We start from the raw sequence: 14,879 nt of genomic DNA, 5'->3' as shown, positions 1-14,879 counted from the left end.
GCGGGTGTCTCCTGCTTCCCTCTGGGGCCACCTCCCTCATCTGTCAGCCATGCCCTCAGGCTCAGGGGTAGCTGGAGGGCTGGGGTAGGGCGATGGTGGGGTGGAGGGTTCGCACCCATAGGTGGTGGCAAGTCTGTGCTGTTTCCTGCAGACCTTGGTTAAAACTCTCAGTGACCCCAAGGGTTCCAGTACGTGGTTGGACTCCGGGCTTTGCGCCTAGGGCCTCCTTGATCTGGCCCAGGGTTTTCGCCCTGTTCCTGGCCTTTGCCAAGGCAGTCTGCTCCTCTCCCCTGCCTGGATTCTCCCCAGTCCCTACCTGGCTATCTGTTCCCCACACCCTCCCCCCAGGGGAAGGCCTCGCTACCAGGAGATCTCGGGGCTGCCAGCCACTCCCCTCAGCTCCAGCCTTTTCGGCGCCCACTCAGCTTGTCTGGACCTGCTGGGCGCCTCCTTCTGGGGCTCGGGGAGGTCCTCTGGCTCCTGCCTTTCCATGCTGCCCACGGGGCCCAGCCTCTGGCCCCCCATCCCTAGGGTACCACGCCATCTCTTGGGACGAGCTGGCAGAGCCCGGCCGGGGCAGGCTGGGGACTGGAAGCCCAGGGCCCACTCCTGGAAAGGGCCCCCCGAGAGGAAACTCTCTTCCTCCCACCCCCGAGCGAGGGCCCAGGGGGCGTTACACCCGCCCCAGCCCGCCGAGGTCTGGAGGACGAGGGCGCGTACGGCGGTCGGAGGGGGCGGGCGAGGAGGCGGGCGAGGAGGCGACGCGGCGCCGGCAGCTCGGTTCTCCGCGCCCCGCCGGCCGAGGCTCGGCCGCGCGCCCCCACGAGCGCCGCTGCGATTGGCGGAAAGTTCCTGCGCCGCGTCGCCGTTGGCCGCCTCGGCCGCTGCCCCGGCCCCAGGGCTGCGGGCCGCCGTGCGCTCCGGGGCGCGCTGGGCTCGGGGCTCCCGGGCACCGGCGTCCGCTCCTCGGAGGACCGCTGCAGCTGGGGCGGCAGGTACGAAGCCCCGCGAGGCCGCCTCTGCCCCTCCGGCGCCCCGGGGTCCGAGAACCAGGTGGACGCGGCCGCCCCTGGCTTCGGGGGAGGGTGGGGGCGGGGGGGGCCGCGCCGGCGGAGGACGCGAGCCGCCGCCTCAGCGCCTCCTGCCCTGCCCTGCGCCCAGCGGCCTGACCCAGGCGCCGGGCAGCGTGCGGCCGCCGTCCGTGGCCCGTTCGGAGGTCGTGGCTCAGGGGCTGGACCCGGCCGGGGCGCTGCGCCTGACCCTGGCCGGCCCGGACTCCCGCGCGCGCCCCGCAGCCCCTGCCTGCGCCCGGCGCGGCCCTTCGCCGGCGCGCGGGTCTTCGCGGAGCGGGCGGGCCGATGCGTGTGCCGGGGTCCCCGTGAGCGCCGGCCCTCTCCCTGCAGCCCCCCCGCACCCAGACAGCAGCCGCGCGGCCTCCTCCCGCTCTCGAAGCGCGCGAGGACCGGCGTCCAGGACTGTCTCCGCTCGCCCGCGGGCTTGGTGCTGATGGTGAGAGATGGTGGCGGTGGGGACGCGCTGTCTTCCGCACTGGACGGAGGGAGAAACTGAGGCACGAGAGTGAAGCGGGCTGCTAGAGACGACACAGCCAGTGAGGACAGGTCGGACAGACAGAGAGGGGCGGGCAGTCCCTCAGGACTCCGCTTAGGAAAGGGCTGGCCAGACTCTCGGTCTTCAAGGGCTGGGAAGAGGGAATGACGGGACAGAATCAAAGTGACCAGCCGGCACTGTCGGGGGCTCCTCGGTCCGGCCAGTCCAACACAACAGAAGTCCAGCGGGTGCCTGGTCACCGTGGAGACGCTGCCTTGCCTCCCTGTAGGGCACCAGGTCCAGCTCTTTACTTTCCTGTAGAACGCTGAGCCTGACCCCACGGGGGATGGGGGACTTTCTGTTCTGCCTCAGGTCCCAGACCAGAGACCCCAAGGTTCACATAGCATCCTGCCACCCACCCAGGTTGGGCTGGTGTCTTTGGGCCCAAGGAGGCAGCTCTGGGAAGCCACAGGGGTTTCCGCACGCTGGTGCGCATGTGTTAAGGTGGGTGTGTCAGAGCATGCCCCTGGACACCCACGGCCCCTAGACCCATGTCTGTGGATGCGTGAATGTGCACGTGTCAGGTGCCCACATGCTCTCTCTGGTCCCCAGGTGCCGTCAGGCGCCCAGGGGAGGGTCTGGTGGCCTGCCCTGTCCTTCCTGCCTCCAGTGGGGGGAGGCCTCGGGTGGTCCAGGAGAGGGCAGGACCTACTCTCACCATGTCTCCTTCATGCCAGGTGCCTGCAGGCCCTGCAGTGACCCTGAGCTCTTGCTCCGCTGGCCGCCTGCCCCAGCGAATCTTAGCCGTTGGGGGAGTCTGGGGCCCTCCCTCCCCTGCATGCTGCCGGTCAGCGTGTCTCCCCACAGTGATCAGTGGAACCATCCGCGGGGTTGCCCACGACACAGAGCTGTAGGAGTCTGTTACGGAGGACAGACCCTGCCGCTGTTCCCGGTGGGGGAGTCCGGGGGCCGAGTGCGGGCCTCCATTCACACCCTGCTGCACGGTGGTGTCTGGGCCCCTTCCTCTCCATGGGTCGGGGCCACCTCGGTGAGGCCTGGCTGGGCCGTGCGCCTCATTTCCAGGAATTCAGCCGTGCCTGTGTGGCTGCGCATACCAGCCACCTCCACCCAGGAGGTGGCCCTGAATGGAGGGGCCTGGGAGCAGGGCACTGAGGAGGGGATGGTTGAGGGGGGCTGGGGTGTTGCCTCTCGGTGGCACCAGCTGCTTGGGAGGTGAGAGTGATGAGTAGTAAGAACCCGGATTTCCTTGGCCGGCATAGGTGGCGTCCCGTGCCTGAGCTGGCCCTCGTCTGAGCCGCCGCCGCCCTACGGGCTGCTCCGATTCCTGCTTCAGAGTAGGACACTGAGGCTCGAGGCAGGGTGCCTTGTCTAAGGCTAACCAGCTAGTGAGTGGGAGAGTGGCCCAGGCCTGTGCCTTGGGGAGGAGCCGCTGCTGCTTGGCTTCCGGGGAAGCAGGGACCCTCCTCTCCAGCCTCCGCTCGGCTGCTCCTACCTTCATCGCCAGGTGCTGCTGTCGCGCAGAGCGGGAGTGGAGAAAGTAACAGCCAAGGTCTAAGGCGGTGGGGTCCCTTAGTGGGGGCAGGTGGGCAGACACCACTCCTGGCCTGTGAGGGAACGGGTGCAGCCTGGCCGCGGGCTGGACTTCTCGTCGCAGTCCGCTGTTCCTGGCCCCGGTCCCGTCCCACCCTCGGGGAAAGATGGGCCCCTCCAGTCGTCCGTGCAGAGCATCTCTGTCGAGTCAGGCTTGTTGCTCATTGCTGGAGCGCAGGGGCATACAGTGGGGTCTCTAAGGACCGTTTCTGCCACTGGCCCTATTGTTGCTCCGCCTTCTTCCTCAGCCTCAGCCACACAAAAGGCCAGTGCAGTTTGGGACAAAGCCCAGGGCCCTGAGGCTGAGTGCCCCTGGGGTTGGGGTGTGCACAGGGGCCCCTGGACTGGAGACGAGTGGACTCTGTTCACCCCAACCCCACAGTTCCCAAGAGAGCCAAAGCTCAGGTTGTGGGGGTGTGTGTTTGTGTAGGCTGATGGGCTGAGCCCAGGAAGCAGCTCCCCGTCCTTCCCCGCCAGTCTACACTGAGGAAGGGCCTGACGGTGAAGGTGGAGGCCAGAGGCTGTGTCATCTGTTGGGCAGGAAGTGAGGCAGGGCCCCTTCCTCCAGATTCGGCTGACGATTATGGGTAGGGGAGGTAGGCTCCTGTGGGTTTCTGCCCACCTGCCCCTCCTGAGGTTCTCTGCTGCCCCCTTCTTCCCAAACCCCCAACCACGGGGTGCTCCGTGCTCAGGCGGTGGACCTCTCCTCCTGTTACTATTCCCACACGGGAGAGCTGGACCTGCCTTGTGGCTTTAAAAACTGTCAGGATGCTGATGATTCCACATGTTGATCTCCCGCCTGGACCTCCTTCCTGGACTGCAGACGGTTATCTCCCTGTCTGCCCCCTTCCCCTCGACAAAGACTGACTTAGCAAAGATCAGAGGAGGAGGGGAGGAGGGTATGGTCCTGGTCCTCCTCCTCCTGTCGGGAGGTTTTTGCACTGTCCAGACGGGTGCCAAGGACGGCTTCCTCTCTAGGGCTAAGCAGCCCCTCACCGTTGGTGTCTGTCCTTTCTGGTCAGCTCTGCACACCCTTTCATTGGAAGGAGGCTCCTGGCCACACCAGGGGCCACTGTGGACTGCTCTTCGGACCACCTGTCTAAGAAATCGAGGGGCAGCTGCTATGGGGTAAGCTCTTGGTTGGACCGCGGTCTCTACACACCTGCCCTAGGAAGTGCCTGAGCCTCGCGTGCACTCACCCTCCTCGGAGAAAGTGCAGAAATGCAGCAAGGGCAGTTGTGGGCGTGGCTGACAGGGCCAGAGAAGCACCAAGTCCTGGGTCAGGGGCTTTGTGTCTGCCTGGGGGAAGGGGCCAGAGGGAAACTGCGGGTGAGCATGTGTGTGGGGGCCATGGGCTCCGGGACCTGGTCTGTGGGGCACCCCCGGGCACGTACACTCACATGGGTACACAGCCAGCTGACCGGTGCCCAAAGGCGGAGGAGCAGAGTGCGGGACGGGAACACGGGCGTTGTGGGGTGTGCAGAGGAATCGGGTTAGGTGTGTTCATTTGACCAACAAGCTTTTATTTGGTGCCGGCTCTAGGCACCGGCAATAATGCAAGGAATGAAAGACCCAAAGGAGACAGGATGCTGTGAGCCAGGTGGGGTCCCCCCACCTCCCCAGTGCCCAGGTCTTGGGAGCAGGGCACTGGGGTTCCCTGCCACCCAGGGACACCTGTCTTTTGGGACTGGTGGCAGCTGGGGCCAAGTACAGGCAGGCCTGTGCGGCCGTGTGTAGTTGGGGGTGGGGTCTGACGCCCAGGCCCGTGACCAGGCCCGTGACCAGGGCCGTGGATGGGTACAAGCCCCTCACAGTCCTGAGACGCGCGGCCTTGGGGTGGGATGAGGAGGGAGTGTGGCCCTACCACCCCACCCAGGCTCTGCCCCCCGACCTCCCTCCCACCCGCAGGCTTTGCCAGGTCACCTCTTGAATCTCAGGTTTTGGGGCACTGTTTGGAGAAGGAAGGTGGACTCCCCCTCTTGGGGTCCTTTCTGGCACCCCTGCGTGTGGGTCAGCTCTCCTCCCACCACACCCACAGCCAGCCCCAGCCCCCTCCGCCCGGCCGCCCCGTCAGCTCGCTCGGCCCCAGTCGGCCCGGGTCACCGCACTCCGGCCCCGGTCAGCTCGCTCCGGCCCCGGTCGGCTCGCTCCGGCCCCGGTCGGCCCGGGTCACCGCACTCCGGCCCCGGTCGGCTCGCTCCGGCCCCGGTCGGCCCGGGTCACCGCACTCCGGCCCGGTCAGCTCGCTCCGGCCCCGGTCGGCTCGCTCCGGCCCCGGTCGGCCCGGGTCACCGCACTCCGGCCCCGGTCGGCTCGCTCCGGCCCCGGTCGGCCCGGGTCACCGCACTCCGGCCCCGGTCGGCTCGCTCCGGCCCCGGTCGGCCCGGGTCACCGCACTCCGGCCCCGGTCGGCTCGCTCCGGCCCCGGTCGGCCCGGGTCACCGCACTCCGGCCCGGTCGGCTCGCTCCGGCCCCGGTCGGCCCCGCGTCTCGGCGGGGCGCCCCCTCCCTCAGACTCCCACGCCCCGCGCGCGGGCCCAGTCTTCGGCCGCGGGGAGGGGGAGCCGGGGGACTGGCCTTCGGGCTGTCCCGGTGGGCGGACACGCGCCTCCCCGGGGCTGCGGCCTCGTCGCCGCCCCGAGCTCCACGGCCGCCGGCGCGGGGCCCGCGGGAAGCCCCTTCGCCGCAGCACCCCGTTTCCCTGGCGTGTCGAGCCCTCTCTGAGGTCGGCGGCCGTGTCGCGTCTCCCTGCGCGGGGACGTGTGGCCCACGGGGTCGCCCCGGGCTCCGAGCGGGGCCGGGGCTGGTGCGGGGGGCCGGGGGGCGGGGGGAGCAGGCTCCGCGGCCCGGAACGCGCGGGAAGGGCCCCGGGCCCCGGCCGGAGCGCCCGTGGACGGCCGCTTCCGGCTCCCGCCGAGGCCTCCGCCCCGCCACTTCCGGCGTCGCCTCCGGGGGCCGGGCGGGCGCGGCGGGGCGTGCTGTGAGCTCCGGGCCGGCGCGGGGGCGGGGGGCCGTTGCGGCGGGACGTCCCGGAGCCGCGCGCCGGCGGCCATGGAGCAGGACGACCCGGGCGAGGCGCTGGCGGAGCTGCGCGGGCGGCGGCCGGGCGCGCGGGAGCTGCTGCAGGCGGCGGCGGGCTCGGGCCTGGCCGCCTACGCCGTGTGGGCGCTGCTGCTGCAGCCCGGCTTCCGGCGCGTGCCGCTGCGGCTGCAGGTGCGGCGCGGGCCGGGGGTCGGGCGCGCGGGGGGCCCGGGGCTCGCGCTTGGGGACCCAGCGCCCCGGCCTCCCTGCGCAGGTGCCGTACGTGGGCGCGAGCGCGCGGCAGGTGGAGCACGTGCTGTCGCTGCTGCGAGGCCGCCCGGGGAAGACGGTGGACCTGGGCTCCGGGGACGGCAGGATTGTAAGGAGCGCGTGCGGGGTGGGGGCCCCCTCGCGGCGCCCTGCCCGCCGTCGGGTCCCCACAGCCTCCTGTGCCCACAGGTGCTGGCCGCCCACAGGTGCGGCCTCCGCCCGGCCGTGGGCTACGAGCTGAACCCCTGGCTGGTGGGGCTGGCTCGGCTGCACGCGTGGAGGGCGGGCTGTGCCGGCAGCGTCTGCTACCGCCGTGAGGACCTCTGGAAGGTAACGCAGGGCGTCCGGAGCCCGAGACCCCACACCCGACCTCCACTCTTCGGTGCTGGGTTGGCTCCGGAGCTGGCAAGCCGACCGCAGGTTCTCCGGCCACCTGGGTGGGCCGGGGCCAGGACTTGGAAGCCACAGTGGCCCCACGCCCACCAGACCGCCTCCTGGCTGGGGCCCTACTCCCTGCCGGGGCGACTTCTTCTTGCAGGTGGACCTGAGGGACTGCCGCAACGTGTCCGTGTTCCTGGCCCCTAGCGTGGTAGGTCTGGGGCTGCTAGCGGCAGGGGAGGCGCAGGACGTCCTCCCGGAACGAGTTAGGCCTGGAGGACTTGGGCAGGGCAGCCGTGTTCCATCCTGCACGCCCGACCCTCCTGCTCTCCCCCACAGCTCCCACTGCTGGAAGACAAGCTGCAGGCAGAGCTGCCCGAAGGGGCCCGAGTGGTGTCGGGGCGCTTCCCCCTCCCTACATGGCAGCCTGTGGCTGTGATGGGTGAGGGTGTGGACCGTGTCTGGGCGTACGATGTCCCGGGGGGAGGGTTGGCTGGTCAGGCGTCCCCAGGACCCAGTTCTGCCTCAGCCCCTGGGCCCCCCAGTTCTCAGGCTGGCTGACCGTTTGCACACAATAAAGACTCGGTGGACTTGTTCGGACTCTTGTTGGGTGGAGGCTGGGTGGAGCGACACCCCCCGACCCTGCTCCCGCCCGAAGGGGTGCTGTGAGGAGGGATCCATGCCGGCTGTGAAGAAGAGTTCTGCCCTGAGTTTGACAACTGGCTAGCGGCTTCGGGTCCTTGGGGGCCGGGGCTTGATGGGCGGTGTGGTCCCCACTCCCCAGGCGTCCTGTGTACCCGTGAGCTTCCTCAGTCTCAGGATCTCCTGTTTGTACCTGCTAGGAGGGGTCCGGGTTGGTCCCCGGCCTGGCGGTGCTGTTCCCCGGGACCGAGGCCTGCAGGCCACACCCAGCCCACCTGCCGAGGTGCTGGTCCACGTACTCCCGTAGCTCAGAAAGTTGCTCCTCAGCCATCGTGGCCCGGACTAGCAGCTGTGCCCGTTCACGTTCCAGCTCCGCCTGGCATGGGGAGGGCGTAAGCCACAGGGCCAGACCCAGTGTGAGAAGGTCCCCAGCCAGCCTTGCCTCTTACCTGGGTACCACGGGAGAAGTCCTGGAGCTTCTGGTGGATCTGGGCCCAGGAGGCAGCTTCCTGGCCCCTGTGAGGAGAGAGAGGGACAGGCAGGAGGCCCAGCGTCATCTCAGGTGTTGACCGATGACCTTGCTCGAGTTGGGACCCGTAGATCCCTGACATGCCTGCTGGGAGCAAGGTCAGGACAGCATGCGCCCGCCTGTCCACTCAACCCTGCTTGGGCCTTTGAGCCGTCTATCGGTACATGGGGGCAAGGCACCCCGGGCCCAGAGGGCCCACTGGCTGCTCACAGAGGGCTAAGCCACATTCTAGGCGTTTATTTCTCAAAACTCTGGGAGATAGGCTGACACAAGCCCTTGCACATTGCACAGGAACATGGAGGCCCCAAGGCAAGGGCTGTGAAAGTCAGCAGGCAACCAACCTACTTCTGTTCTGGCCCCCCCACCCCGGGCCAGGGCCTCTACTGGCCGTCGCCCACACCTCTTCATCCTTAGGTCCCCTGGGTCTCACGAAAGGTCCCTTTCTCCGGGGATCTCCCTGGCCCTCCGTTCAAGGTTAGCCCCTCTCCTGTTGGGGCCCCGCTTCACCCAGGCATTTGGCTCTCTCCCAAACAGACCAAAACCCAAGGGCACAGGTGGGCCACCTTGTTCACCACTGCCACCAAAACCCCACCCAGGGCTTAGAATTGGGGAATACATGAATGACCCCCTGCAGGTCCCCCCACCACCCACCCCAGGGTACTCACTGTGGGTCTGTGACCCCCAGGGAGGCTTCACTGGGCCCCTTCTGTAGGAACAAGGGCGGCAGCGTGAGCCTGGTGAGCTGTGCTAGGGACTCACAGTCGGCTGGTCGAGGCAGGCTGCTCAGGAATTGGGTCTTTGCTGAGCCTGTGATGGGCCTGGGGTGTGCTCTGGGGTGCTTAGCCCCAAGGCCAGTGTAGGGCAGCAGGGAACGCTCACCTGGGCCGGGAGCTTCCGGACCTTTGTCTCCTGCCTGGCCTGGTCTTCTGGGTGGCGGAGTTTGGTGACCAGGTGCAGAGACCGGGGCTCCAGGTGTAAGGTGGCTGCGTCAAAAGTAGCTTTGGGGGTCCCAGGTGCCCCACTGGAGTCTGCCGGCACCTGCTGCACACTAAGCCACATGCCAAGTCACATAGGGCCACTCCATCCCGGTGCCTGGCTCAGGCAGAGGCCCACCTGCGGGTCGCCAGCAGCTCCTCGTGTCTACGGCTCAGATCTGACAGGCGCTTGCGGTAGGTGCGAGCAGCCCAGGCCAGCTGCTGCTCACGGCTGCGGTGTGCTGCCCGGATGTGCTCCAGAGTGGTCTCCAGGAACATGCGGAGGTCTGCGGCTGCCGGCTCCTGGCCGGCGCCGTCCGCGTACTCCTGGAGGGGAGGGGGCGGGGGAGGGGCCAGGCCTGGGGAGGGCGGGGCTTGCTGGGCGCACCCCGCTTCCCATAGCCCCCTCTGGGGAGCGGCCGAGGCAGTGCAGCAGGCAGGGACCCCGGGGTCTCCCGGAAGCAGTCTGGCACACCCAGGCTAGGCTTGGTCTCCCCAGGACGCGAGGCCTCCCTCACCACAGGGCCACCCCACCCGGTGCTCACGGCCGCGGCTCGGGCACACCGCTGCAAGCGGACGGCATACTCTTCGTTCAGCTTCTTGAGCTGCAGCTGCAGCTGGGCGTTCTCTGCCTCCGCCTGGCGCAGCTGGCCTTGGCAGGCAGACAGCACCTGGGGGTGGAGGCAGCCTTGAACCCACACTCCACAAGGTGGGCCTCTGTTGACTATAGGACACCACCTGCTAGACCTCAAGGTGGGGAAGGCCTGGCCTCACCATGGCTTGTGCCGCTAGTTGCTGCCCAGCCGTCCTGGCCTCTTCTCGGGCTCCCTGCAGCCGCCGGCCCAGGTCTGCCCTGCGGACATGCGTGTGAAGCTTAGCTGGACCCAGGGCGGGGACTCCCCCGGTTCTCGGGAAAAGCCACTCGGAGCCTGGTGCGGTACTGCGTCCTCCCTGTCCCGCGTGAGGCAGCCACTCACACACGGGTCTCCAGTGCCTGCCTCTGGGCCTTGTGCTCCTCCAGCGTGTGCTTCCATTCTCCCTGCAGGGTGCACAAGCTCTGGGTTCCTGGCACTGCCCAACACCATCCTGGGCTAGGACAGATCCAGACAGGTCCCCAGACCAGGTGGCTGCGCACTCACGCTGTCCCCCAGCTTCTGCTGTCCATCCTTAGGGCTCAGGAAGTCCTCAGGCTGTGCCTGTAGGAGAGAGCTGGTCCCAACCACACTGTCTCTGCTGCACCCCTGCTTGGCTTCCACCCAGCCAGGCACTCACGGCGACCTGGGGTCTGTGGAGGATGGAGTGTCCCTGCTCCCAGGCCTTGTGTTGGAGCCCCCGTGCCAGCTCCTGGCGGCGCCCCAAGGCAGCTTCTCCGGGGGCTGTGCGATCTCCATGCAGCTCCAGCTCCAGCACCCGGCTCTCCAGCCGTAGGACCTGTAGGGTGACCGGGGGGGGGCAGGTGCACCTGTCTGCCAGGCCACCCCGGGTGAGTCAACATCACCAGGGAACGTACAGGCACACACAGCACACATGGGAGATGTGGGTATCACAAACACTGCATGAGCGTGTACAATCCCATGAGCATAGCTGGACCCCTCACAGCACTGGTCCCAGGTATGCACCCTCCCGCCATGTGCCCGGGCCGGCACGCGTGGGCACCTGCCAGCACCCACCTCACTCTTCAGCTCAAAGAGTTCAGCCTCATGCTGCTCCCGCATGTGGTGAGCTGAGATCTGCAGGTCGACCAACTCCTTGGAGATCTGTGGGTGGTCAGGGTAAGAGGTGGTGCCCGGGGGACCCTCCCTCCTGCTAGCTGGCACCCTAGGGCCTCACGTGCACCTGCAGGCGCTGCTGCTCACTCAGCTCCAGATCCGAGGCAAGCTCTGTCTTGAGGCAGGCTGCCCAGTCCTCTGCTTGGGGCAGAACCTGGGGAGGCATCACCCCCCCATGGCCCACTGTGTCTTAGGCTTGAGCAGTGGTCTCCACTCCCAAGGAGAGCTACCAGCCATGCACTGCCCCCACCCCAGTACCCCTCCACACACAGACTGAGGGCAGTTTCTCCTGGCCTCTGAGGGGTTAGGGAGGAACCCCCGCGCCATGGCAGAAGCAGAAGTGTCCTGGAGAGACTCACATTCTCAGTGGCCCCAGGTGGGTGTCTCGGCCTGGGGGCTGTGGCTGCTGCATGCTCCATACGCAGAAAGGACTCTGGCCTCCCCAAGGGCAGTGCCGCTTTCCCAACCCGCCTGTTGCTGCAACACAGTGGCTTGTGTTGCCAAGGCCTCTGCTGGCCCCCTGCTGGCCCCGGGGGTGTCTGGGGCCCCACCCACGAGGGGAGCCAGGGAGGGGAACTCTCGGCTCCTTCCGTATACGGCTACCCATCCTTCACCTGGGAAATGCAGACCAGCGCCGCAGCGTTGATCCTGGGTCTTGATGGAACCAGGAGTTCATGACAAGGCCCGGCACAGAATGGAACGACCGCCGCCGTCACTGCTGTCCTCGCGCAAGGTGCCCTGCCTTGCCGCGGGCGTTCGCACAGTAGGCGCCTTCTGTGTGCCCACTGCTGCTGGCTGGGCGCTGGGACGGGCAGGTGAACAAACCGGACAGATTCCCCCGCCCCCAGCCTGAGGATAGGGGCCGCGGACGTTCCAGTCGGGGGACTGGGGGGTTCAGGAGGACGGGCTCAGCCCCGGCGCCTGGAGGGCTCCCTGGAGGCGGCGCCCGAGCGCCGGGCGTTGCGGCCCCCGACGAGCGTGCGGCCCCCACCGGCACGCGCGCACCCGCGCACGCGCTCTCCCTACGCCGGGGCACGGGCCATGGCGGCGGCCGGGCCGAGCGCCGCGCTCCGTGAAGGCGCCGTGGCCAGCGCCTGAGGCCCGTCTGTGTCCGGGAGTCTTTGAGGCGGTCCGCGCAGTCAGCCCGTGCGGGCAAGGAAACGGTTCGGGCCCGTGTAGCGCCGCGGCGGGAGGGGGGCGGGGCGGGGCGGGGCGGGTCCGGGGGCGTGGCCTAGGCGCGGAGCGGCAGAAGGGGCGTGGTTGGAGGGGCGGGGCGGGCGGTTGCGTCGTCGCGAGGGGCGGGGCCTTCGCGGCTGCGGGCGGCAGTGGCGGCGGCGTCGGTGTCGTCGCCGCCGCTGGCGGGCTGGCGTGCGGACTGGCCGGCCGGGCCTGAGCCTGGGGCGTGGGCTTCCGCACCCGAGCTCCGGGAAGTCCGCGGAGCAGCGAGCGGGCTCCCTTTCCGGCCCCCGATGTGTGTGAGGAGCTGACCCCTCCCTCGCGCAGCCCTGCCTTGGTCTGGAGAGGGGAGCCCCCGTCCTGAGGAAGGGGTTCGGAAGCCTGGGGGCCTCTCGACGAGGAGACGCGGGGTGCCTGAGCTCTGCGACCATGAAGGTCAAGGTCATCCCGGTGCTCGAGGATAACTACATGTACCTGGTCATCGAGGAGCACACGCGGGAGGCTGTGGCCGTGGACGTGGCCGTGCCCAAGAGGGTGAGGGCAGCCTGTGGACGGCGGGGAGCGCCGCTGGGGTCCCCCGACCACCGTGGCTGGAGCAGGCCCTTCCCCTGCTCTCTGATCTCTGGGCACATGGCGATTACGGTTCCCGGATTATCTCGGGGCTGCCCTGAAGTTAGGACCGTCTCTGACCCCCGTTTTCCCCCTCCCTGATGCCTCACCGTTGTCCTACGCCCTGGGCGCTCAGTCATTGCCTGCTGGGTCTCCCGTACCTCCCCGCCCCCCTGCCCCCCGGGACTCTGTGTACATCACACTTGGCGCCCTAATTGGGGGGCAGAGGGGTGGGGCGGCCACCGGGCTCTTCCAAATCTCCCTAACTCCCGTGCCTTTCAGCTGCTGGAGATCGTGGGCCGGGAGGGGGTATCACTGACCACCGTGCTGACCACCCACCACCACTGGTGAGCGCGGCCGGGGCGGGCCGAGGCGCGAGGGCATCGCCCCTGCCCCACCGCGACCCAGGCGTGATCCTGCTCCCACCCGTCCGCAGGGACCACGCGCGGGGCAACGCGGAGCTGGCGCGACTGCGGCCGGGACTGGCAGTGCTGGGCGCGGACGAGCGCATTTGCGCGCTGACCCGCAGGCTGGTGCACGGCGAGGAGCTGCGGGTGAGCGCGCGCCCGGGAGGGCGGGGAATCGCCTTGGGCCTTCCCGCCTCACCAGCAGCCCGCCCCTCTGCCGCAGTTTGGGGCCATCCACGTGCGCTGTCTCCTGACGCCAGGCCACACCTCCGGCCACATGAGCTACTTTCTGTGGGAAGAAGAGTGTCCGGATCCACCCGCGGTGTTCTCGGGTACTGGCTGCCCCGCCCCACTAGTCGCGCCAGCCTGTGACCCTGCCCCACCTTCTCTGACCTGCTGTCCTCCCCAGGGGATGCACTGTCGGTGGCCGGCTGCGGCTTGCGCCTGGAGAGCACAGCTCAGCAGATGTATGAGAGCCTGACGGAGACCTTGGGCAGCCTGCCCCCGGAGACGGTGAGTGGCCATCCCTTCCCCTCCTGCAGGGTCCTGCCACCTTGCACAACCCGCACACTCTGAGCCTGACTGGTGCCATGGGGGTGCAGAATGAGCACCCAAGCCAAGGAGCCTGGGCAGACCAGGCGTGGGGTGTGAGAGTGCAGGGAGGGGCCGGGCAAACCCAAGTGAATGCCTCCCCCCATCTCTGCCTGTGGCAGCGCTGTGCACCCCCTGAGTGCCTCCTTTCTCCAGAAGGTGTTCTGTGGCCACGAACACACACTGGGCAACCTTGAGTTTGCACAGAAAGTGGAGCCCGGCAATGACCACGTGAGAGCAAAGCTGTCATGGGCCAAGGTGCGGCCACCCCACCCTCTCTCCTCCTAGAGGTTTGGAGGGTGGACAAAGGTGGGGGCAGAGGAGGGAGGCTACAGGGGGAGTCAGACATGACCAGACCTGGCTTAGCCCGGAGTCCACCATTGACTGAGGCTCCTACTGGGTAGAAGAGGAGTGGGTGGCTTTGGATGGGGGCCTGTGCAGCTGGTGGGGTGGCTGTCCTCCAGGACCAGATGAGGCGAGGAAGCCCTTCTGCTCCCGCCTCCAGAGAGGGGCAGGGCTGAGTGGGGCCAAGTTGCTTGGTGCTCTCAAGATAGGGCTGTGACAGGGGCCTGTGGTCATTCCAGAAGAGGGACGACGACGACCTTCCCACAGTGCCATCCACCCTGAGCGAGGAGCTCCTCTACAACCCCTTCCTAAGGGTGGCGTGAGTACTGGTTGGCGTCCCCAGCCTTCTTGTGGGGCCCTGTGCCCACCCCAGGGGCTGCACCCCAGAGCAGGGTGTCCCGTGGCTGGCCTGCTGTCCTTTCGTCCCCCTTAGCATCACCTGGGTACTGCAGGAGGTGCCAGGGGACTGGTTATTGGGCTGACTGGCACCAGGGAGCGGCTGCTCTTTAAGTGTTTCCTGCCAACACCCCCTGGCAGTTCCCCAACAGTCTCCCCACGGCGTCCCCTCTCCCTACAGAGAGGAGCCTGTACGCAAGTTCACGGGGAAGGCAGCCCCAGCCGAGGTCCTGGAGGCACTCTGCAAGGAGCGGGCGAGCTTCCAGTGGGCGGCTGAGCCGCTGCAGCCGCAGGCCCGGGCACTCCTGGCCCTGCAGTGGGGGCTCCTGGGCACACCTCGACAGAAGTGAGCCCCAGGAGGACCGGCTCTGGGTCCAGGCAGCACATCTCTCCTTCACCCCTTGGCCGACTGAGCCCACAGGAGGATTGCCTCTGGCACCTTCCATGGCCCTGCCCAGCTGGCTGTCCAGATTTGGAGAGTGGGCACCCTGGCACTGGACATGTGAGGCCCCTCTCTGGGGTGCGTGTGAGCCCTGAGGCCTGGGTGTCTGGGACGCGTGCTGGGTGCACAGGGCTTCTGAACTTTGAATAAAGCCGCGGAAGGGTTCTTTGT

The 14,879-nt window shown here is 68.1% G+C and overlaps 3 protein-coding genes across 36 annotated transcripts; 2 read left to right on the top strand and 1 right to left on the bottom strand.

The window, feature by feature from the left end:
* Positions 1–6,106: 6,106 nt before the first annotated feature.
* Positions 6,107–7,429, top strand: ANTKMT (adenine nucleotide translocase lysine methyltransferase). The gene is made up of 5 exons (XM_080831009.1): positions 6,107–6,372; positions 6,455–6,559; positions 6,640–6,780; positions 6,989–7,039; positions 7,168–7,429. The coding sequence occupies exons 1-5, from the start codon at positions 6,211–6,213 to the stop codon at positions 7,387–7,389; spliced, it is 681 nt and encodes a 226-aa protein (XP_080687135.1). The 5' UTR covers positions 6,107–6,210; the 3' UTR covers positions 7,390–7,429.
* Positions 7,417–11,915, bottom strand: CCDC78 (coiled-coil domain containing 78). 32 transcript variants are annotated; one of them, XR_013968438.1, is made up of 15 exons: positions 11,357–11,549; positions 11,102–11,219; positions 10,810–10,896; positions 10,644–10,730; positions 10,246–10,404; positions 10,113–10,169; positions 9,951–10,012; positions 9,748–9,826; positions 9,519–9,644; positions 9,113–9,300; positions 8,879–9,047; positions 8,665–8,778; positions 7,920–7,986; positions 7,746–7,846; positions 7,417–7,663 (listed from the first exon to the last, which is right to left on the bottom strand). XR_013968438.1 is itself a non-coding variant. In XM_080830983.1 (15 exons), exons 1-15 carry the CDS (start codon positions 11,416–11,418, stop codon positions 7,552–7,554), a joined length of 1,512 nt encoding a protein of 503 aa, XP_080687109.1. In that variant the 5' UTR covers positions 11,419–11,915; the 3' UTR covers positions 7,417–7,551. The 32 variants fall into 32 exon arrangements, 23 of the variants coding, with proteins under 23 accessions (XP_080687109.1, XP_080687123.1, XP_080687129.1 ...); XR_013968439.1 differs by having other exon boundaries at positions 7,770–7,846; XR_013968442.1 differs by having other exon boundaries at positions 7,417–7,666; positions 8,665–8,705; positions 8,879–9,040.
* On the top strand, positions 11,762–14,874 carry HAGHL (hydroxyacylglutathione hydrolase like). Of its 3 annotated transcripts, none has more exons than XM_080831005.1 (9): positions 11,762–11,905; positions 12,246–12,452; positions 12,810–12,874; positions 12,964–13,081; positions 13,158–13,266; positions 13,344–13,447; positions 13,682–13,783; positions 14,110–14,189; positions 14,448–14,874. In XM_080831005.1, exons 2-9 carry the CDS (start codon positions 12,348–12,350, stop codon positions 14,614–14,616), a joined length of 852 nt encoding a protein of 283 aa, XP_080687131.1. In that variant the 5' UTR covers positions 11,762–11,905; positions 12,246–12,347; the 3' UTR covers positions 14,617–14,874. The 3 variants fall into 3 exon arrangements, with proteins under 3 accessions (XP_080687131.1, XP_080687133.1, XP_080687132.1); XM_080831007.1 differs by having other exon boundaries at positions 11,771–11,905; positions 13,685–13,783; XM_080831006.1 differs by lacking the exon at positions 11,762–11,905 and having other exon boundaries at positions 12,043–12,452; positions 13,685–13,783.
* Positions 14,875–14,879: the final 5 nt, after the last annotated feature.

The sequence above is a fragment of the Martes martes genome, assembly GCF_963455335.1.
Source record: "Martes martes genome assembly, chromosome: 18".
NCBI classification, from domain to species: Eukaryota; Metazoa; Chordata; class Mammalia; order Carnivora; family Mustelidae; genus Martes; species Martes martes.
The sequence above is the reverse complement of the archived record's forward strand: the minus strand, read 5'-3'. Positions and strand labels throughout refer to the sequence as shown.

Coding starts and splice junctions, on each gene's coding strand:
- ANTKMT (XM_080831009.1), top strand. CDS start 6,211: ATGGAGCAGGACGACCCGGGCGAGGCGCTGGCGGAGCTGCGCGGGCGG. Junction 6,781..6,988: donor GCCGTGAGGACCTCTGGAAG/GTAACGCAGGGC, acceptor TTCTTCTTGCAG/GTGGACCTGAGGGACTGCCG. Junction 7,040..7,167: donor TGTTCCTGGCCCCTAGCGTG/GTAGGTCTGGGG, acceptor TCTCCCCCACAG/CTCCCACTGCTGGAAGACAA.
- HAGHL (XM_080831005.1), top strand. CDS start 12,348: ATGAAGGTCAAGGTCATCCCGGTGCTCGAGGATAACTACATGTACCTG. Junction 13,267..13,343: donor TCCACCCGCGGTGTTCTCGG/GTACTGGCTGCC, acceptor TGTCCTCCCCAG/GGGATGCACTGTCGGTGGCC. Junction 13,448..13,681: donor GCAGCCTGCCCCCGGAGACG/GTGAGTGGCCAT, acceptor TCCTTTCTCCAG/AAGGTGTTCTGTGGCCACGA.
- CCDC78 (XM_080830981.1), bottom strand. CDS start 11,418: ATGAACTCCTGGTTCCATCAAGACCCAGGATCAACGCTGCGGCGCTGG. Junction 10,897..11,101: donor CACCTGGGGCCACTGAGAAT/GTGAGTCTCTCC, acceptor ATGCCTCCCCAG/GTTCTGCCCCAAGCAGAGGA. Junction 9,645..9,747: donor AACTAGCGGCACAAGCCATG/GTGAGGCCAGGC, acceptor CTCCACCCCCAG/GTGCTGTCTGCCTGCCAAGG.